The sequence below is a fragment of the Mustela putorius genome, unplaced genomic scaffold, assembly GCF_011764305.1.
Source record: "Mustela putorius furo isolate JIRA1106 unplaced genomic scaffold, ASM1176430v1.1 tig00003983_pilon_pilon_pilon, whole genome shotgun sequence".
NCBI lineage: Eukaryota > Metazoa > Chordata > Mammalia > Carnivora > Mustelidae > Mustela > Mustela putorius.
The window spans coordinates 19,890,031-19,912,270 of NW_025422123.1; the positions used below are offsets into that span (position 1 = coordinate 19,890,031).

The following is a 22,240-nucleotide window of genomic DNA, read 5'->3' on the forward strand; positions in this document are numbered from 1 at the left end:
AGCATTTGAGAAAGGTGAGTTGATAGGATTTGAAGTGGGAGATGGGAGATATTTGACATTTCTGGCTTTGCCATACAGAGAACCATCGAAAGCAATAGGTAACTTGGGGGTTTAGCAGACGAAGCGGATAACGTTGGGTCTAACTGAGTTTAATGTGAAATTAAACTGCTTCCTAAGCCAATGGAATTATAAAAGTGGGTCTTGATGCAACCCTTTTCTTGGACAGAGATTGATACCGAGCAGTGTTCATTTCCGGGAGAGAGCGAACGAACTCTTCACAAAGGCATTCACGTGGAGGGAGATGAATGGGAAGCTATAGCCAGATTCTTAGGATTTTTTTTTCTCTGTCAACGATCCAACCAAGAGAAGAGCCCGTCACCAGGCTTTGTGGGGACTAGTTGTACAGATGTAGAGGCACTTCAGTCCTGGCAAGGGAATTGCTGAAAACAAGGGGACCCAGAGCAGATGAAACAAAGACTCATGTGTGATATTTAACAAAAGGCTTACCTTCTATTTATAACTAGGGGAACCAGGAGATAGGTAGTTGATTTTTTTGTTAACCATTAGCCTGAAACTCAGTTCAGCTGCCTTTCTTATCCCCATCGAATGTCAGTGAGCCCCATCCCCTTTGTTAGGCCTCACATGAAAAGGTATGATATCGTGTGATGGGATCCCTGGCCAGGCTCAGTGTCCTTCCTTTCTCTGTTTTGACCCTTTCCAATGTTTCTCTTGGGATAATTTTATTTGTTTATTTTTTTATTATTTTGTTTTATTTTTCTTGGGATAATTTCAAATCTACCATCCCACCAGCCAGAACTTGCGGGTTCTTGTTTTCCTAGGGCCCTTCCCAGGGTGTCTGAGCTTTGCTTGGCTTCTCTTTCTCTCCCCTCATCATGACACTACACCCACCGTCTTCCAGTCTTCTGCCCGGGCAAGACAGCCAACATTCCTGAAAGGAAGCAAGGGAGGGTATTTATCATAAATGTGACCATATTCTGACCCACCCTTACTCTGAGCACTGGCACTTAAATAAAACTGTTCCCCACAGAAAGACTTCAGTACACCTCTGCTAAACTGGGACACAAGTAAGAGATTCTGCGAATCAGAACATTGTGGTTCTGGTCTCACAGTGATAAACCAAAACACAGGGCTGATATTCTGAATATTGATTTTATTCTTGTTGAATGGGTAGCAGACTGGACAGGTAGACACATGCACAGAGAAGTAGAAAAGATTTCTTACTTTTTTTCTAGACGCCACGTCCCGTACTCGGTGCTGTCGTGTTTGTTAACTCCATGAATCCTCACAACAGCTTTTGAGGTTGTAAGTGAGAGTTCCTCATTTTCCAGATGAAAAAGCAAAGGCTGGTGGAAAGCCTTCCTTAGCAGGCCTCACATAGCTAGCAGTTGGTAGAATGGGCTGCAGAGATGTGTCCCCCGACAGCCTGCTCACTATTGTTCCACAGGCCAAGGAAAGCATGTCCACTCAGGGCATACGGACACAGTCCAGCCTTTCCACATGTGGCCCTGAGGTAAGATAGGACCTTTAGATGGTAAAGAGAGGTCAGACAGTCTTTCGTTTGGACATGTTAGAAAATTAATACATTTCAGGAACATTTTCAAGGTTAGTGCTGAAGAGAGCACTTGGGAGTTGAATGTCCATCTCCCAGGAAGTTTCCCCACACAGTTGCCCATACCCCTCTTTCGATTCTCTTGCAAAGGAATACATCCTAAGCACAACGTTAACATTTTGTGTAAAATTACTGCCATCATGTTAGCATCTGTCCTCATGTGAGCATCTGCCCTCTTCACATTTTAAGAGAATGAAACTTGTATTCAGGCTTTGGAGGGATATACCCACCATGTGTTGTGTGTCTGTGTAAATTTATTAGAATGGCATTTCATGATGTGGGAAGTGGACATGGTATGAAAGTAGTTCTAGCTTTAATGCATTTTAGTTCGCTGTCACGTATTATCTGCTCTCCTTGAAATTGTGATTAGTTTTCTGGCATGTAGAGTCTGATAACTGAATAAAGTCTGTGCCCTTTCCTGTAGCTGGGAGAGGAAGCAGAGAGAGTTGAGGTTTTTAGGAACTGGCTCTCTTCTAGCATACCTTCATTGCTACTCATGCACATTCACCTCCCAGGTGTAGGAAAATGCACTGAGCCCATGCCCCTAATTCTGCTGTGGGTTACAGTGGTGAACCCGTAGAAACAGCTGCTGAGTGCTTGCCGTTGACCATCAGGGCTGAGCAGCTGGACCACTGCAGGCCACCTGACAGTGAAGTGTGTCATGTTGACAGCTGTGCCATGAGTCTCTGTGCAGTGCGTGAGTGTGGTAGGCCCCGTAACCACGTGCACGCGTGCATGTGTGTGCGTGTGTGTGGAATCGGGGAGCAGGGCTGGGCCTAGGGACTATGTGTGTGTGCACTTGCTCTGCCTCCAAGCTTGATACCATTTGATCATATCCTGTACTTTCCGTGATTAGATTCTGCACTTGCAAAACTCTACTACTCTCTCTTGAACAAGTGGCATGCATGACATATCTAAACCAAAGTGCTGACCGATTCAATATATATGCCCCCAAACCACAGTTGTATTAGTTGCGATTGGTCCTGTATGCCATGTAGTTCTACTTTTTGTCTTTCTTTAATTTGATACTAGTGTATATCATGTTTTAGAGCACGGCCCCTTAATCTCTGGCAACATTTATTTGTTTTTTTTGTTTGTTTCTCCCAAATGAGGGAAAATGTACTGTGTGGGTCACAATTATAGATTCTGTTTGTGTTTTGTGGTGTTATTTGTAGTAAACATTTGCAAATCAATGAATGTCTCTTGTTTTCTTAATTGTTAGCTGCTTGGAAATTTAGGAAAGTCGGGTAAACTTGTTATCTTGTAAGTATTGTTCAGACCATAGTTGCATCTCTAACTTCCATTTTGCTTCTTAAATGCATGAAGATTTCAAATCAACTGACTGCTTTGTGTGCTCCTCATTGTAAAATATTGGACATTTTTCTTTAAACACAGTTTTGTTTTTGTTTTCTTTTAAATGACCGCATGGCCTGGAACCTTATTTTGTTATGTGTTTGTCAGTTGTCAGATTTGTTCAGATTGTTCTCTCCCAAAAGAATGCTTTTCTGTGAATTACATTTTAAGTTATTCAGAAATTCCAAAAGGCATAACGTGGCAGCTCATCTGTCTTCACTGAACTCCAGTTTGTCAGCATAATTCTCTCTCTAATGGAAAGGCTAGATTTGCTTTATTTGCTACATGTGGCATGCTTCTGATTTTTCAAGCAACTTAATTGTGTCTTTTATTTCTCATCCTGTCGTGTAAGTGTGTATGCTTCTGGGGGAAAGAAGGCTCCCTAAAAAACACATGTTTTTGGTGGAGGGAAGAATTAAAAAGAGATCGTGTTGTGTGATGCGTGGACAGACAGGGAGTTGGTTTATATGTGATTGTGGGTATGAGGAAGGAGAGCCAGCAACTTCATAACATTCCCCAGCCAAATCTTACCTTTGAACAGTCTGCATCATTTAAAGAGTTTCTGGTTGGAAGAAATTGAGCATGTGTCCAAGTTTAGAGTCTAGTCTTTTGTCTCCATTAAGTCAAAATGAAAGTGATCTTGACTTCATCACACTTACGCAGTCAAAAGATAGGATTTACAGATCATTCATCAAATCCTGTTTTTGTTTTTAAACAGGCACTCTGTAAATGTTAATTACCCATAAGTATTTTGATTTTCAGAGAGAGAATTCGTTTTATGGATAGCTTTCTGTCTTATTACAGTTTAGTGTAAACTTCCATCATATTCTAAAATGGATTATTGCTAAAAGGGGTAAGGTAAAACCTAAAAATACAAGAATAAAACGTAGTTGGCCATCGGATTTCAAAATGGAGAAGGCATTTCCAAACTTGAAAGTGGAAAGAAGTCTTAAAAAAAATAAATAAATAAAAATTTAAAAAAAAACAGTTGATAGGTTTGTCTACGTGAAAATTAGATTTCTGATCTTCAAGAAGGTAGAGACACCCTGAGGGCCAGAGGACACTTAGAACATTACAGATTAAGGAGGTCTCGCTTCATTCTACTTGAAATACTTCCCAATGATGAAGAAAAAGAGGTTTCCACTGGAGAAAAGTACAAAAATTGAAGCAAAGAACCCATCACAATAAGCAATAAGTGATTCAGAGAAGAAAAAATAGAAATGATTATTGATGTGAAAAAATTTTAGCATCATCAGCATTCACAGAAATGTTAATGGAAACTTTTTGACCTATGAACTTGTCAAGATTAAAAAAAAATGATGCCAAATGTTGGCGAGGGTATGGGAAAATGCATAAATGATAGGGAAGTATAAATTATTACATCTTCTCTGCAAGGGAACACAGTAATATTGAAACCTTTGAAAGTATTCATACCCTTTGATTCTGTAATGCCACTTCTAGGGCTTTGTCCTAGGAACACAGTTGTGGTACACAGGAAAACCAGGCAAAAGGCTATTTCTCAAGTAGATGTAGGGGCAACTCACATGTGGCCGGCACTGTGCTTTCCTGCATATCCGTGTCTAATCTTCACAACAGTCCTGTGAGGTATAGGTAAGTCGTTATCAACATCCAAAAGACCCAGAAACCCAGACTCAGCTACAGTAACTCGACCAAGATTACACAAAATGGCAGAACTAGCAGCGTCTTATGTGGGAGATTTGTGATTTGTAAGACATCTGTAGAATGAAATAGTTATGTAGTCATTAATAGTCCTTTTAGAAACAGACTGATGTGGGAGGACACTCCTGATGTCATATCTAAACAGAAGTGCTGAAGATCATAGTGTTGCTCCTAATTTCATCAAAGTGTGTGTGTGTGTGTGTGTGCACATGTATAAAATTTATATGTAAAATATATATATCTATATATATGAAATCACAATATATATGAAATCACTATATATATATATATATATATATATATATATATATATGAAATCACAAATGCGTGGCAATAATACTGAAAGATTGTACTTTAGAATGTTAATACGATTATCCCTTTGGGGTAGGATTTGGTCTTGGTTTTTTTCCTTGTGCCTTTACATGTGCGTATTTATGGTTTTTATTTTCCAATCAACGTAACTTACTGTTTTATAATTAGAAATAAAAAATGCTGTAACTATTAGTGGATATTTTGATGTCAGTGGCCCAACAATTCAGGAATTCCCAAACCCACATGGTTTCCAAAATATTTATGAAATAGGAACATTTGAATAATATGCCACAGATGATGATGGGAAAAGCAAAAAAACAGTCTTTGGTTTCTAAAATTACTCACCATATTATTACAGCTCAAATTGTATTTTCACCAGATTTCGCTTATTGTTCATTTCCCTTTCTGCCAGTGAAATAAGGGTTTCATTCTGTTATACAGAATATTAAAAGGCCAATACTGAAGGAAAAATGAAAGTTTCTTCACACTTGGGGCAGGTGTTCAGAAAATGGAATATAGGTAGGCTATGATGACTAGTACAGGCTTTCTCTTTGGATCACTGACTGATTATTTCCTCTTGAATAATGTCACCTCCAGGCAATTAACATGTGGTACAGCTGACCCGACTAGGGGTTTGCTCAATGACCGGCAGGTCCCATCTCCTTCGGATGGGTTAAATCAGGTCCAAACAGTGAAGGAAGGTATCCTCTGGAATTAAGATACACAAACCAGCAAAACAAAGATTCTCAGCTACATTCTGTAGTTCTCCAAGTCCAACCCCTTGTATTCTGGGAAGGTACTATTATGTGGTTTTAGGAAGTATAAAAATATCAGCTTCCTACATAGATGGTAATAAGTTATTTAAATAGTGACTCCGCTTCCTAGAATTTCTAAATGATATAGGCATTTTATTCTGACGATCACTAAGGACCTGGTAAACTACCTCCTGGACCTGAGAGAGAAAGCAGAAACACACATGAGCCATATGTATCCTACAGTACTGTGATCAAACCGGTGCTTCACTAGCAGTAAAGTCACAGTGTATTTATCCCTGGTATTTAACACAGTGACATTTTGTCATTTTGTCACTGTGATGCCTTGCAAGGGAGAGATTTTTAAGAAGGTCAGGGATGTTCTGGGAGGAACTCATCAACCTCAGCACATTTCCAACAACACAGCAGACACACAAGTGTTGACTGATCCAGTCCTTTGGATCCAGGACTTTGACTTATTGAAAAGAGAATAACCATCATATTGGTTTGCCAGCCACATTTACTAGACCAGGTTCTATGATAGGTGCTAAATTGTGTTTGTGGTTTCATTTAATTGAATCCTATTGTTACTTTTGGTTAAAGTAACATAGTCAAACACACAAAACACAGGATTGAGCCTCAGGTCCAGCCCAGGTCTGTGTGATCCCAGAGTATCCATTCCAGGGCTCCATGTTCCCCTCTGATGTCTATGAAAACTGTACCTTTTGAATTATGGTTTTTACTGCTTAATAGTCTTTTCTCAAAGCCAAAGGCTTGTGCCATCCCTTCCTGGATGATTTGGAAAAAGGTCTCTGTTTGTGCAATGTTTTGCCTGGGACAGCGCGTGCATCTGAGGTGATGAAGGCGTCCCGGCACACTGGCAATAACACTCTCTCTTTGTGGGCATTGTTTCATTGTTTTCCGAAACCCTTCGACAATGGAGATCAGGAGGTCACTCTGCCTGCTGTGACAACCCAGAGTGCCTAGCAGGATCTTGAATACAATTGTTTTCCACTCCTTGAGGTCTCAAATGGATTTGAGATTACAATGGGAAAAGAAAAAGAAAAAATAAATAAATGAGATGTAAACACAGTAGATAGCTCACACACCCCATTGGGAACTCACATTATCCCCCTCCCAGAGTCTTAAGAGGTATTTACTTGTTCAGAACTTTTATTGCTTCAACAGCTATTAGAGCCCTCTCTAACCCATTTTAATGAGTTAATTTTTTAATAGGTAGTATATGTACATGATACAAATTGAAAATATTTACATGCTATAGTATTAGGGCCCCAAACAGATATCCAACAGGTGGCTGGAGCAGTGGACAGCTTCATGACAAAGTGCCCACAATTATGATGCAATCTCAGTTCTGTACACGCTCCAGTAGTTTATTTTGCCATTGTGAGGGTTGTCTATGTGCATAACTGCTTTGCCTCCCTGGAGTACAGATAAATCTTAGTGTGTTAAAGCCAGGCCAGGATGTTAAGGTTAAGGTGAGGTCCAGCCTCAGCCCCATGCTGACCTGGAAGACTCCCACATGGCACACAGACCCACCTCTGAACCCAGAGCCAGTGCATGGGGAGCAGGGTCACAGGGGATTCCCTCCATGAGGAACTTGGGGATTTCTTCCCATGAATAGATCTTTGTTGGGATCATCTCAGTTTATCAGAGAAAATCTAATCATATCTATCCTCTATCTTCATTCAGAGCTTAGATTCCTTCCCTAATATTCCTGGGCATCTGAGTAAAACTAATGATTCCCTTCCTCAAGAGGGAAGAATGCCAAGCCCCTTAAAGATCTTATTGTTCTTTTTCAGGGCACGATATTGGGGCCCTGCATTTATAAAACCTAAGAGAGCCCTTTCTAATGATTCTTAAAAGAGTTTTGTGGTTTTCATTTCTACACATAAAGGAGATATTCAAGTAGCAGCCCTTCACTAGTAAGTAAATAAACATAAGCATATAAACATACCTAAATGAGAAAAGTTGATGGGTGGGTAGGATGGGTACTGTACTTACCAAGCACTGTGGTTATATGGACATGTGCAAGTTAACTCAGTGAAACAATCTGTCAGAGGGTTTGTATAGACCATAACTGCAAATGAAACACAGAGCAGTATATCAGTGTGGACTGTGGGGTTTGGGGAAGACTTGATGGTGTAGAGGATGTTTAGCTACTTCTGGACAGTTGATAAGATTTAGAAGGACAGAAAAAGCATTTCTATAAGACACAGTGGAATCAAAATGTTATGTTTTAGAGGGTAGTGAATGCACCAGTTGGTGGGATGGGAAATGTGAACACTGAGAGATCATGGAGACAATCTAAAAGCCTTTCTACATATCTGGGTGTAACCCATTTTAGACAAATGTTAGTTCGTGTTTTCTTCCATGTTATTTTTCTTTTACATCCATTATGGTTAAATACTGTGTTTAAATACATGATCTCAAGTCTTTATATTAACTCTTAGGGGAAGACATAGTAAGATTGTTCATGAAGGTAATTATGTAGCAATTTCATAAGTATGCATTCTGCTTTTTTAAGGTATATACATGTATTAAACATATATATACATAGAAAAGGGTATAAGATGTACTCAGATATAATTGAAGATGCAATTCTTCTGCCTCTCCTCAAGTGGGAAGCTGTGGAGTATTTTTCCATGTGTCAGAGAGACATCAATAGGTTCCTTCATGAGCCTTTGCTTGCAATTGCTCTGGGTCAGGATAGTGAGTACAGGAAGAATGTAGTACTGTATGGAGTCCTGCAGAATGTTGTGTCTGAGATTGAGTTATTTTTCCACCCCTTTGGGTCAGCTTTCCTGACCGTAGAAACACTAGCCAGTTTGCTCAAGAGACTGATTCAGTTCTTTTGTGCTTATGTTCTTTTTTTGAAAACCAGGCTCATACAAAGCTCAATTATCTTTGAATCATTGACTTTAAAAATAAATAAAAAAATAGTAATCAAATTTGTTGTGGATGTAGATATTGATGTTTCTACAATATTAAGTTTACCAGATTAATATGTGTATTTACCACATTCAGGTTTTGCTAAAATATTGTTGATTTTGTGAAAGGGAAATGAATGACGTATTTACTAAATTAAGCTGTGAGTGACCAAAAGTAGTTAAAAGATGTATAATAGAAAATTAATGTACTGTATTGTCTATCCAGTATACTTTTATTCCTCCTTTTTTTTTTGTTTTGTTTTGTTTTTTGAAATGAACTGGGACATGGGGAACACTGGATTTAATATAATGGGCAGGTCTTCGAAGGGGTGTGTATGTATCATTGTTGGCCTTATTTTTGAAACTTAGAATTCTTAATATACCAAATAATATTTACTGAATATTACCTATATTGCCAAATAATATTTGTCTGGACCTGGGTAACTTAGTTAACATATTTAAAAAATACAGTTGCATTAGATAGCAACAGAAAATGACTTGCTTTTCAGAATGAGATTTTTTTGAACTGTACTATTTTCTTGATTTAATTTAGAACATATACATTTAATGCATTGCCAAGATTTTTATGAACTTACTGGACTACTTAGTGTTTTGTATGATTTAAATTAATCATAGTTGGTCTCAGTAAAACTTAAAATCATGTGTTATCATTTTTTGTGTCCTTTTCATGCCATTTGACAAACAAGATACTCCAGTCCCACCACCGTCTTTCACAAAAAACCTGGAAAAGGGGCGCCTGGGTGGCTCAGTGGGTTAAAGCCTCTGCCTTCGGCTCGGGTCAGATCCCAGGGTCCTGGGATCGAGCCCCACATCGGGCTCTCTGCTCCTCGAGGAGCCTGCTTCCTCCTCGGTCTCTCTCTGCCTGCCACTTGTGATTTCTCTCTCTCTGTCAAATAAATAAAACCTTTAAAAAAAAAAAACCTGGAAAAAAAGATGTATTTTCTTTCTCATTGTAGATTGGAGGGTGCTGCAGCCTCACTGTATTCTGTGTGCGTGACAACAGACTAACTCGGATACCTTCAGAGGTGTCGCAGGCCACAGAGCTTCATGTCCTGGATGTGGCAGGGAACAGGTAAGCATGTTCTGGTTTGCTTTTTTTGAGAAAAAGAACCAAATGTTCATTCTCCCCAACCTTTGTCATGTGTCTTTGCCATCTTGCCTTTGCTCCATCTTATAGAATATGTACCAATTAGTTGAATGACCAGGACCCAGAAAATTATTAATCTGAGAGCAGAAGTGATGGAGCTGGATGGAGTGGAAGAGGTCAGGGATGACCTGAGTGGGAGACACTTTGACATTTAAGTAGACTCTTCTGTAGAAATGCTTCCCAGAACAGCAGTACAGTGATGTAAGGGAAACAGTGCTGCCTGAGAACTGGAATACTTAGGTTTTACCTTAACTTTATAGTTTTTGTAAGTCATCGTGTGCCTCTGGGTTTCCTTATCTGAAGAATGAGCTTGAATGAGTTTGAACTGTATTTTAACCAGGGATCTTGATACACTCTGCTGGTGATTCTGAACCCCCTGAAATTGTAAACAAAATTGTATTCGGGGACACATTTCTGGCCAAAGGATCCCTGGCTAATGTCAGAATCACCAAGTAGTCATAATCAAAGTGAAGAGCTACCCAACTTGTATTCCCCAAGGTCACAGCAGTACCATTTTTCAAATTCTGCTTGAGAGGTCATGGTAGACCACTTCCTGGTTTTGGAATATGCCTTCTGTTCACCTGTGTAGAATATAGATTTGTTTCAGCCAGTCTGAACTAACTTTGTCACCTCAGATTGCATGTGCCCTTTCTTTGCCCCGAGCCTAGCCCAGCTGCTCCTTCTGCCTGAGACCCCCTTCTCTGATTCCCACTTCTGTTTTCATTTTCTCCAGGGAGCCTTCTTTGTATGGAGCCTGCTTCTTTGAATTACCCCTAGCATAGGACTCAGCACCATATGATAATTGCCAGCCTATGCGTGTGTGAATGTCTAAACCTAAAGTTGTATGATGTCAGATGTGGTATCTGTGCCACTGTGCCTTTTATCCCTGCACAGTGCCTGGTACATGATAGAACCTGGTAAATATTTGTCACCCAAATGAAAAGGTTAAAAATGTTAGTTTTGTAGAGTGAATAGGTGGCCACTGCAAAATGCCTGTATCACAGGCTGCATCACCAAAGGAATTTAAAAAAATGCTTTCGAGTGTTACATAGTTAGATAGGAGAAAAAGTGCCCAGCCAGGGGAAAATGATCAATGATTTTAAATGAGAGATAGCAACAGCAGTCGGAAGAGTGTTTGGGGGATGGTGTGCTAAGTGCTGATTAACTGGTCACTTAGGTCAGGCACAAGCCACCATTTCTCATTCTGGCCAATGGATTGTAGGTTGTGGTACTAATAAATAGCAGGACTCAGTGAACCTTGGGGGGGGCACCATTTTCAAGTGAAGGCTTTTAGGATATCTTGATAGATTCTTAAACCACTGACTGGTTACTAGAAACTCCGAATTAATTTGAGTTGAGTGTTGACTTTCTGCTGAATGGAGTCTTGCATGCAACATAAAGCTTGGGAAGGATTGTTCTTTCCTAATCTCCAGCAGTAGAAACTCAGTAACTCCCAACCTTCCCAGACTCTTGCCACACCTATGAGCATGAAATTGTATCCTTAATTCCTGAGCAGAAGATGGCTCTGATGCCTGAAAACTGTTTTTCACATGAGTGAAGGCTCTAATCTCTAGTTCTCAGAAGGGAAAGTTAAATTTTCATTATGCTTGGGCTAGGGTGGAGAAAACCCCATTAAAAAGTAGAGTTACATAGCTGTCATCTGAGTCAGTTTAATGTGTCACATGTATATACAGATTCATAACCAAATTTTAACCTATTAAAATATTTAATTACTACTTACTTAAAGTATTAGTATAGAAACTAATAAAAAAAGGCTACAATGTCAGCTTTTTAGCTTACAGAAATGTTACACCATGGGAGATCATACCACATACAGCAGAAGTTTTGCCTCTTCTCTCAAGCATATAAAAATAGCAAAGAACACAGACAGACTATATGTTAGTTTCCACAAATTTTCTTTGACAAATTTGATAGGGTAACTATAAAATGCCACTTGGAAACCAAATATCAAATCTTTTGGTACAGTAACAGAGAAAATGTCTTTTGTCATCAGCTACCCATGGACATGGAATCCATTTCCTTAATTCTTACTCTTTCCCATAGAACTATCCCCTTACACAATCTCTAGTATTTGAGAATCTTTGAGGAAGAGTAATACCAAATACTAGAAACGGTGGCTGTCAATGGGGAAATCGTTTGTACCTTTGCATTCTATAATCCCAAAAATTAAATTTAAAAATATTAAAGCATATTACTTCACAGCTGTTAGAGTGGATGTTATTAAAAAAAAACAACAACAACAACAACAACAACAAAAAAAAAAACAAAATAACAGCGTTAGCAAGGATGTGGAGACAAGGGAACCTTTGTTCCCTGCTGCTGGTGGGCATGTAAATTGGTATAGCCATTAGAGAAAACAGTATGGAGGTTCCTCAAAAAATTAAAAATTTAACTATCACATGCTGTAGCAATCCCACTTCTGGCATATAGCAAAATGAAAAGAAAACAGGATATTGAAAAGAGATCTGTGCTCCCTTGTTCACAGTAGCCAAGATATGGAAACAACCTAAACAACATCAGCTGATGAACAGATAAAGAAGATGTGGTATGATACATATAATGGAATATTATTTGGCCATAAGAAAGAAGAAAATCATTATTTATGACAATATAGATAGACCTTGAGGGCATTATGGTAAGTGAAATAAGTCACACAAAAAAAGACAATCATGTATGATCTTACATATGAAATCTAAAAAAGCCAAACTCCTAGAAATAGAGAGTAGAATGATGGTCACCATGGGCTAAGAGTAGGGGAGGTAGGGAGGTATTGATCAATGGGTACAAATTGCCAGTTACAAGATGAATAAGTTCTGGGGACCTAATGTATAGCATGGTGACTATACTTAATACTGCCTTATATCCTTGAAATTTGCTGAGAGAATAGATCTTTGAATGGGCTTGACACACATACATACGCACACACACACACATGCACGCACATGCATGAAAAGTGGTGATTATGTGACTGGTTGAAGATGTTAACTAACTCCACTGGGGTAGTCACTTGGAAATATATAAATGTATCAAATCATCTCGGGTGCACCTTAAAATTACACAATGTTACATGGCAATTATAACTCAGTAAAATGGAGAAAAACTATTAAAAGGCAAAATGCAACATAGCAGTGTACTTGTACTGTGGAATAGTAAGTAGTTAGAAGAGTGAGATAATTTCTCTGTGTAGTAACACAGGATGTCCATGGTACCAAGTAAGAATAGCTATTGGACATAACACAGCATTCTCATTTTTGTTTTTGCTTTTAAAACAACCTATCTATGTATTATAACAAAACATTAATAATAGTTCCCCTAGTGGCAGAGTGGAGGCCTGAGGTTACAGGGGGCTTTCCCTTTAGATATTTTGGTACTAGTTAAATTTTCCCACTGATATGTTTTCTCTACATATCTTTAAGCAGTTTTGAAAACTTACTGAGAACTAAAAATTCTGGTAGGAGGTAAAAGATGAAACATTCAGTTGTAAGAAGCATGCAACTATAGGTCAAGTCAGTAGGCCATGTGTAGTTGTTAAGTATATTTGACAGCACAATTGCTACAGTAGGAGGTGGAGATTAGTTGGTCAGGTTAGTTGGTCAGGGATTTAACTGGAAATGGGAGACATAGCTCATGGTATGATTATTCGTTTGCTTTAGTCCTTGTACCATTGATGTAAATAGTAACCACAGGCTTTTTATTTTGAGGGGATGTGGTCCTTAATAAAACAGGGAGATATGAGATGTGTACAAATAGGGCTGTGGTTTCTTGTGTTGAGTCTGCAGTATACAGAAGGTACCAGAGGTGTGTGCTCAGTTGGCAGCAGCCATGTTCAATCTGGCACTCTGATTCTTAACGGGGAAAATGGTGTTCCAGACAAGTCACTAATCTTATATGGCTTGGTTGAATATGATTATAAGATCTGTTGTTGTAAAGACTAGTAGTTTATTTTAACTTTTATCATATGATTTGCTATCCTTAGAAGCTGTTACTTATTATTGTTGCTCTGTTTAGCATTTTATTTAGTCCTTTGCTTTAGCACTTAGCTGCAAAGCCAGTTATTCTGAGAAGGTACAATGACCATATTTGAGTATTTGTGTTTTGTGCCAGTTTTCAAATCTCAAATCTCTATTTTTTCTTTATGCTCTTATGATTAAGAAATCTAGAGATATTGACTGTAAATTTCTTGTGTAAGACCCTGAAACTTCCAAAAGAATCATCCTTTTATTCAATAAATGAAAAAGAGTTTTAAGTACTTAAAGCTTTCACAGTGTGCTAGGATATTATTTTTAAAAAATCCCTGTCATCAGATCTGGCAAATACACGTCTATCTTTAACTTCCTTGCATTTGAGTAAATGTGTGATAGCCTTTGGGCAGAGGCAGGAATAATTTGTTGTATAAGCATGAGATTTCACTTTCTATCTCACTCAAAAACCCAACATCTCAGAATAGGAAGTGGAGCTGTAAAGGCCTGCTTCCTCAGATCCCTTGGGCATCCTTCATGGTATGAGCCGGTCACTGAACTCGGTAGATTCTGGGATTTAAAAATATGTATTTCTCACTGTTTGACCCTTATTAGCAAAGTACTAGAGTATACGATACACAGAGACTTCTCAAGGGCACTTTAGCTTATGCAGGTCTCATGGATGCATTAACTCTAGAACCTAACTCCCATGTAAGGTACAATTCCACTGACTCAGTACTGCACCCAATACATATGCGTGGGATGGGCCAACCTTTGCTGGACTAATTGTTAGGAAAAGAAAATATTGTGTCATCTCTATAACTAATATATTGGAAGTATGTTGTAAATGATATTAATTTGTTCTTTGGAAGTTTGTTAATAGTGCATTTGTTGTTAACACTCTCCATGTACTCTTTGATATAATTTTTACTTCATTTGTTAAAGTAACAACATTCTGTGCTTACATTTTATTTAGATTAGTTTAATAATATTGGAGTACAACTTCTCTTCATATCCCTACATAGAGTTCAAATTAATTTTCCTTAAGCCTGCCCATTCAGGGTGGCATCTATGTCTGATAATGCAGTATTGATTGATCTCTCGGTAAGTAAGATGTATATGTAGACCTCCCACATGTGTTAAACTGGAGACAGATGTCCAAGTTCATAAAAGAGCTCTAGCAATACCTGCTGCCATATGATTTCTTTACGGAGTTCATGGGCCAAGGATTTCTTAAAGAAAATGTGCCTTATCTTGTGGCTCACAGAATGCAGTCAGCTCATTCCTGTCCAGCTTGTAAAGTCACTGCTGAGATTATAATTTAATGCACATGGAGCCATCTTTAGAGTAAAAATACTTGATCAAATACAACCTTAGATTCATTAAACCTTAAATTCCTGGTATCTGCAGAGGTTTGGTTGTTTTCATAGTACATTAGTAGACTTGTATAAGGCATTGGTTTTTACTAAAGCAGTCTTTTCACCCCCAGCCGTTGTTAGCATTTTGAGCCAGATAATTCTTTGATGTGGCGGCTGTCCTAAGCATTATAGGATATTTAGCAATATCCCTGCCCTCTACCTACTAGATGCCAAGAGTACCACCCAGAAATGTCTACAGACATTGCCAGATGTCCCTGAGGCAGAAGCGTTCCTAGTTAAGAACCACCTCACTAAAGTAGTCTTTTGGTGAATGCAAATGTATGTGATTCCTGGTGCTGGTTTTTGCTAAATAGAGTTAACTGGGTACAGTCACTTTGTCAGACATGGGTGCAAACATTAATAAAGAATTAATCTTTAGATGTCACATTACAGTTTTTAAAGTGCTTTAATACATAGGATCTCACTTGAAACTGAAACAATGTGAAGTGGACATTATCCCATAGGAGTCTAGGGAAGTGGAAGTTTCTAGAAACTAGAAGATACAAGATTAAGATGGATACCTAAAATAATCTCCTTAGGCAAAGAAAATGCAGTGTAGGAAGAAAATGTTTTCATCTTTATTATAACTGCCACTTAAACTCTTCAGCACCCCAGGAATCTCCTTCCACTCTTCCTCATTTTTGCCAGGTGCTACTGAAAACAGGTCTTCGTCAGGGAGGCTGTTGCCATTGACTTAGTAAGAACTCCTGCTACTGCGTCCTTCCATGGTCACACTGGCTTTTTTTCTCTTTAAATCGAAACCTCCTAATGTTTTGCCCTGTGGCCAGAGGTGCTTATGAGAGAGAGGACAGCAGAAGCACTGTGACAAACTGAGTGTGCTCACAAAGAGTACACCGAGGGTTTTATTATAAACACAGTATCTTGTTCCATGTTGAATCCAATCCCAGGAGGTTCTTTGTAATGTTTTTATTTTCTTTCTGTATTGATAGGAATTGATGTAATTATAAAATCTGAGACCTTGATGTCTTCTTTTGCTTTAAATTAGGCTGTTACATCTGCCTTTATCCCTGACTGCCTTGAAGCTGAAGGCTTTGTGGTTGTCTGACAACCAGTCGCAGCCCCTACTCACGTTCCAGACGGACACAGACCACACCACAGGAGAGAAGATTTTGACCTGTGTCTTGCTTCCTCAGCTGCCTTCTGAACCTACTTGCCAAGGTGAAATTAAGAACAATACTCACATGGCTATGAGAATAAGTAGCAGCTAATACCTATCCATAAGACCTCTTACTCCCATGTGCGTCTGTAATTTGTCTAATGTGCCCCTAGAGCCAGCCTGGGTGAGGTCACTGTGGATGTCCTCTGGGAAGGTTCTTTCCTCAGTACCTTCAAAGAAAAAGTATCCCTCACACCTGCTTATCATATCTGAAATTTCTTAAACAGCCTTTTGTATTTGAATTATCGTTAAGACTGAAAACACAAGTACTCTTAAAAAAGTTGATAGAGTCCCTTAAAATCCAAACTGATGGTTTAGAGGATTAGTATTGAACACCACTGACAAACAGGTTTGTTTTTTTTTTTTTTTTAAAGATTTATTTATTTATTTATTTTACAGAGCTAGAGCAGGAGTGGGAGGGGCAAAGGGAGAAGGAGTGGGATCTCAAGCTAACTTCACACTGAGTGCGGAACCTGACTGGCACTTGATCTTACTACCCTGAAATCATGACCTGAAATGAAATGAGGAGTCAGTGTTTAACCGAATGAGCCACCCAGGTGCCCCCAATGACAAATAGTTTTTAAGCCAGTCTGTTATTTTAAGTCATTGCATCTTTGTTTTGGAAATTATGTGTGGTTTTAAAAAATATTCACACTAACATCAAATTGCCATTATTGGTTTTGATAAAAGAGAACTAGAGTGCACTGGGAAAATAGGAAGCCCCTAGGTGGAAAAGCCCCAAAGCAATTTTGCCAATCTCAACCTTGTTAGAGGAGCTTTTAAGACCCCAAGGGGAAGACAGCAGAAGTGTTACTAAGGAAAGTACTGTAGTCCAACAAGTACAACTATATCAGTGTCATGAGAAAGGTTTTTTGTTTTTTTGTTTTTTCTTTTTAAGTAGGCTCCATACTCAACATGGAGCCCAACGGGGGGCTTGAACTCAAAACCCTGAGATCAAAACCTGAGCTGAGATCGTGAGTTGGATGTTTAACTGACTGAGCCACCCAGGCACCCCCCTCACCACAATAAAGTTTTTAAAGTTAGCATATAGAAAAGAACTGTGAAAAAGGATTCTATAAATTATCATGATATTCTGTGATGAAATACTAAACATGAGTTTGGCAGATATTTTATATGATCTCAAATAGAATTATGCAACATTGAAAAAAAAGGGTAACCCTGTCCTAGATTCTTTTCTTTTTAATTTTTGAAATACTACATAGCAGTTACCAGTCACACAAACTCAAGTTCCCAGCTGATGTGGTGTTTGTCATGACAGAGAACCTGCCTCGCTGTGGGGCACTGGAGAGCTTGGTGAATGATGTCCCGGATGACGCCTGGAATGAGCGTGCAGTGAACAGAGTCAGTGCAATCCGATTTTTGGAAGATGAGAGAGATGAAGAAGACAATGAAACGGTATGGAAATGGAGATTGTTGGCCTCCCTGAAAATGCAAAATTTAAAAGCCTTCCAAGACCAATAGTGGCACCTAATAATGATTTATTTTAATTCCAAATTGTCTGTTCTCTGCTTAGCCTTCAGCATGTAAGAATTTTTTAGAAGACAAAATTAGGTATTTCTATGTACTGATTTACCAAATGTATATAAAGCAAATGGACCTTTTGGGATTTTTTTCTTGGAATAGCTTATACTCTTGTTCCTTATTTTTGATAGCATCCTTTCTCGCCTCCGGTGAACTGGGAATTTGCTCTGGGTTTTTTTCCCCCTTTATTATTATTATTATTATTATTTTAAGATTTTAATTATTTTTGCAAGAGAGAGAGACAGTGTATAAACACTAGGAGGGGCAGAGGGAGAAGCAGACTCCTCACTGAACAGGGAGCCCCAGGTGGGACTCAGTGCTGGGACCCTGGGATCATGACCTGAGCCCAAGGCAGATGCTTAACTAATTGAGCCACCCACGTGCCAGGAATCTGTTTTCTGTTTTTGTTGTTCTTGGTGAATGAAGTCTCCTCCCCACCACCATTTAGAAGTGTACAGCAATGACTCCATTCCCACTTCAGAGTGTTACTTGGCTTGCCTTCTATGGAGCTGTGCTTCTCTCTGTCCTTTATGTAATTAATCATTCTTCTCTTCACCCTCAGGCGAAGTGCTTGCGATCTTAGTTGGGTTTATTTACAAGTTTTCATTAAAAAAATCAGGAATAGATTTGAAGGTATTACTTAGCCTTACTCTATCCACACTTTAAAAATGTCTGTCGGCCAGCTGACATCTTCAGGAGTCTGTGACAACTCTTGAAATATTACTACAGGTTGACTTTGGCTTCTTAAACTCCTTGTGCTAATTGAGATTTTCATAAGCAGAGCTAAGAGGGAGTACCTACAGCCCCCAAAGCAAAGGGTGGCTTTTAAATGACTGCTGTGGTGTCTGTTATTCCGGCTGTCACCAAATGGGATTTTATGTTTACAGTAATGGAGCACAGAATGGGAATTAGGCACAACAAAGTGACTTCAGCAGAAAGGAGCCCTCAGTGCTTACCTGGTGGTTTGCTGGAGGATGAGGAATTCACCGGTTCCTTCGCTGTCTCAGTAGTGCTCTTGACTGTTGTGTCACCACACTTTAGGCTCCTCCTCCTGAAACTCCTTGGACAGGCCAGAAATGCTGTCTTAGGAGCCAGAGAGCACCTGATAGGTCAAATAAGAGGTTTTTTTAAAGATTGTCCCTTCCCGAACACTTCACTCCCAGCACTGTGGCCTTTACTAGAAAAATGTGAACTCTCTTTAGTAAATAAAAATAACACACACAGCGGCCAAGGAAAGAAGCTCTTCTCTCTCTCGCTTCCCTTTTCCTTCCACTCCCATGCCTCCATGTTGAAGGAAGCCAGATCCACTTCAGATAGTGATAGACCAGGCAATGACTGTAAGTTAGAATTTGTTTACCCCTTTATCTTCTTCTTTCTTCACACCCCACACCAACATCTTAAAAATCTTTGTTTCCTTGCCCTTCATGGAACTTAATTTTTATCTTACGCTAATCTTACATTTTACAGAGTATTCTTTTATTCTGAAGGTAACCCTTCTAGGTGGACCAGATAAGGTGCCCGTGGCACCTTCATCTCCCTGAACTGCCAGTGAGCAGCTGATAAGCAGCACGCGGGGCTCCCGAGGAGGCGCTTCCGCCCCCTCCGAGCGCCTGCATCCCGAGAAGGGAGGCTTTGTCCCCGAGTGCCCCCACCTTGAAGCTGCCTGTTGAAAGAGTAATGACATAAAACCCACACACTCACTCCCCTGCTTGTTTTCAGAGAACACTTCTGCGGCGAGCCACTCCACACCCAGGGGAGCTAAAGAACATGAAAAAGACAGTGGAGAATTTACGGAATGACATGAATGCTGCTAAAGGACTGGATTCAAACAAAAACGAGGTCAATCACGCCATTGACCGAGTGACCACTTCTGTATAGAACTTCACCTCCGAGTTTTACCTCCCGTGTCTTCCCCTGCTGTTGAGATCCTGTCTCCTCCTCAGGAGCCGCGCTTTGCCCTGGGGCTTCACCGGAACGTTGTGCGTGCCCGTCACAGCCCCGGAACGCGTGTGCGTGCACGTCACCGCGCCGGAACGTGGGCGCGTGCGCATCACGGCCCAGGCCGCACGGGGGGCTGCTGCTCTCCCCATGGAAGTGCCTTACTCCGGCTCCTCAGCCAGCCAGGGCACCGGTGCGCCCCCGATATGCCGCCTCTCCCCTGACTTCCAGTCATTTGTCATAAGTAGAATACACTACTGTAAACACCTGACCTTTGTTTCTGTCTTATGTTGGGGTAAGGGAGCGCAGGAAGGGAAATTTTGTTGATCCTCCTCCCTCCCATAAAGTGCTGGGACATTTTGAGCCCAAGTTCTCTTGGACCTACTGATGAGAGATAGTTTTATGTACGGCGCATAATTGATCCTTTTTTAAAAAACTTTTTGGCAGCTCAGATGGTGTAAATTTAAAATTTTTGTATAGGTATTTCGTAACAAAAAAATGTGTATTTCTTTTTTGTTCTTTTATCTTGGAAACGGTACATATTTTAGCATTTGTGCAGGAAAAAACAACAAAAAAAAAACCCAGTCCTAAAGTATTTGTTTTCATTTGTACCACCCACTTGTGCCTTACTGTATCCCGAATCATGTCAAACCAATTGTACATAGTGGCATCGTTGAGCAGTGAGATGAGACTAGGAGTGTGGTACTTTTAAAGCAGTGTTGGATTTTAATCAGTAATCTACCTGGTGGATTTGTTTTTAACCAAAAAGAAGAGTTACCACCAATTTGTAAATTTTATCAGTAGATTTTTTTAAAAAAGAGGAACCAAAGGATTAGGCTGCTAATATTTCATGTCTTACACTTTAACTTTTTATGAATGAGTCTCTTGTAATGAGTGCAGCATCTGATTGTACCTGTTGGGAAGGTATATGCCATTTGTAAAATAAAATAGAGCAGAAAAGCACAAAAGGAGAAAACTGGTTCAGAAATTCAGTGGATAAATTAACTATGTACTGCAAAAGAAAGTATGATTTTTATGGAAGAAAGCTTTAAAAGTTTTATATTGAGATATAAAACCACAATAAAGCAAAATAACCATATTAGAAATGTTGCTATCTTTGTAAGTGCAATTTAATTTGTAAATAGAGTTTGAATCAAAGTATAACAAATACTTGCTTCCAGTTTTAATTTTAAATCTGCTAATTTAAGGGGCATGGAGGTATGCTTTGGTATGTTTCTATTGATTTCTTTCCCTTTTTTTTTTTTTTTTTGTTTTGTATAATGTCATAAAAAGGAATGAAAGTACTAGTCACTATGTGGTATCTAGGAAAATCATGATACTGTTGGTTTTTTGTTTTCTCTCCATGAAATAAAATCACCCTGGAATTAACCATACAACTTTTTAAAAGTAATTATCACCTTCTGTGTTCAGATGTAGCTGAGTTTTTTGACGATGTGCTCCCACCCATTAAATATCTAAACTACTGGTGAGTTTTGAGTTAATTGCTTGCTGTTGTGCCGCATAGCACAGACCCCAGAACTGCCTTCCTCTTGCTAATAACTTTGGATCCTGGCTTTCTGGCCAGTTGGACTCTGTAGAAACCTGTTTTCAACCAGCCAAATACACATTTCTATTACTGTTATGCATTAATTTACTGCATTCACTTTGCTTTTTAAGTTATTTGTATATATGTATATATTTTAAAATCTGTTTATTGAGTTGGAAGTACCATGGCATGGAATTGGTTTTTGGCTAGTCAGTTTTATACCTTGCTCCCCAATTTGTGAGTACCGGTTTAGTTTTTTTCCATTTTAACATTTTGGCATACTTTATTTAGGCTTTAGGCCTATGAAGATGATACCACTAAACTCATGAACTGACGGATAAGCAAATTGGCTTTATTTAAGAAGAGTAATCTTGATGCTAAAGAACAATAGAACTCGAATGGTATTTTTTGTTCGTTTTCATATAAAGCCCACCCTTTACCACTCAGTTCATCCTAGCTTTGGGGGAATGTGGTAGACAGAATAGAATAGAGGGTGTGCTTAAATTTTTCTAGGATATGTTATGTAAGTAATTATCTGTTTCCTTTGGCTTATTTTCTTTACTATGCATTCACCCGTTTTGTTTGTTGCTTTATTTTCAGCTTTTAGTATTTTGTTTCCCCCTTACTTGTGAAGGGAAAAATTACTTTCATTTTACTTGTTCGTGCTGGGTGACACTGCTGTGCCCTTTACCTTCAGGGTTCCGGGACCAGGCTTAGACCTCACAATGGAAACATTAACCAAGGAGACCCAACTCAGGAACATGCCAGCCTTTTCCAGTGAAGCCTCTCTTGTCAT

The 22,240-nt window shown here is 39.2% G+C and overlaps 1 protein-coding gene and 1 long non-coding RNA gene across 5 annotated transcripts in view; one reads left to right on the forward strand and one right to left on the reverse strand.

Moving 5' to 3' along the window:
- Positions 1-21,388, forward strand: part of LRRC1 (leucine rich repeat containing 1) — a 131,257-nt gene extending 109,869 nt beyond the window's left edge. For all 4 annotated transcript variants that reach the window (XM_013045517.2, XM_004771852.3, XM_013045519.2 and 1 more), the window contains 4 exons: positions 9,653-9,768; positions 16,248-16,420; positions 17,698-17,834; positions 19,680-21,388. In XM_013045517.2, coding sequence (XP_012900971.1) covers positions 9,653-9,768; positions 16,248-16,420; positions 17,698-17,834; positions 19,680-19,838 — 585 coding nt within the window. In that variant the 3' untranslated portion in view covers positions 19,839-21,388. The remainder of the gene's footprint in view (positions 1-9,652; positions 9,769-16,247; positions 16,421-17,697; positions 17,835-19,679) is intronic.
- On the reverse strand, positions 703-19,718 carry LOC106003701. Its single transcript, XR_006604109.1, has 7 exons — positions 19,662-19,718; positions 18,917-19,062; positions 7,750-7,825; positions 6,450-6,744; positions 3,515-4,581; positions 1,243-1,543; positions 703-949 (listed from the first exon to the last, which is right to left on the reverse strand). It is a non-coding gene; the product is annotated as an uncharacterized LOC106003701 (long non-coding RNA).
- Positions 21,389-22,240: the final 852 nt, after the last annotated feature.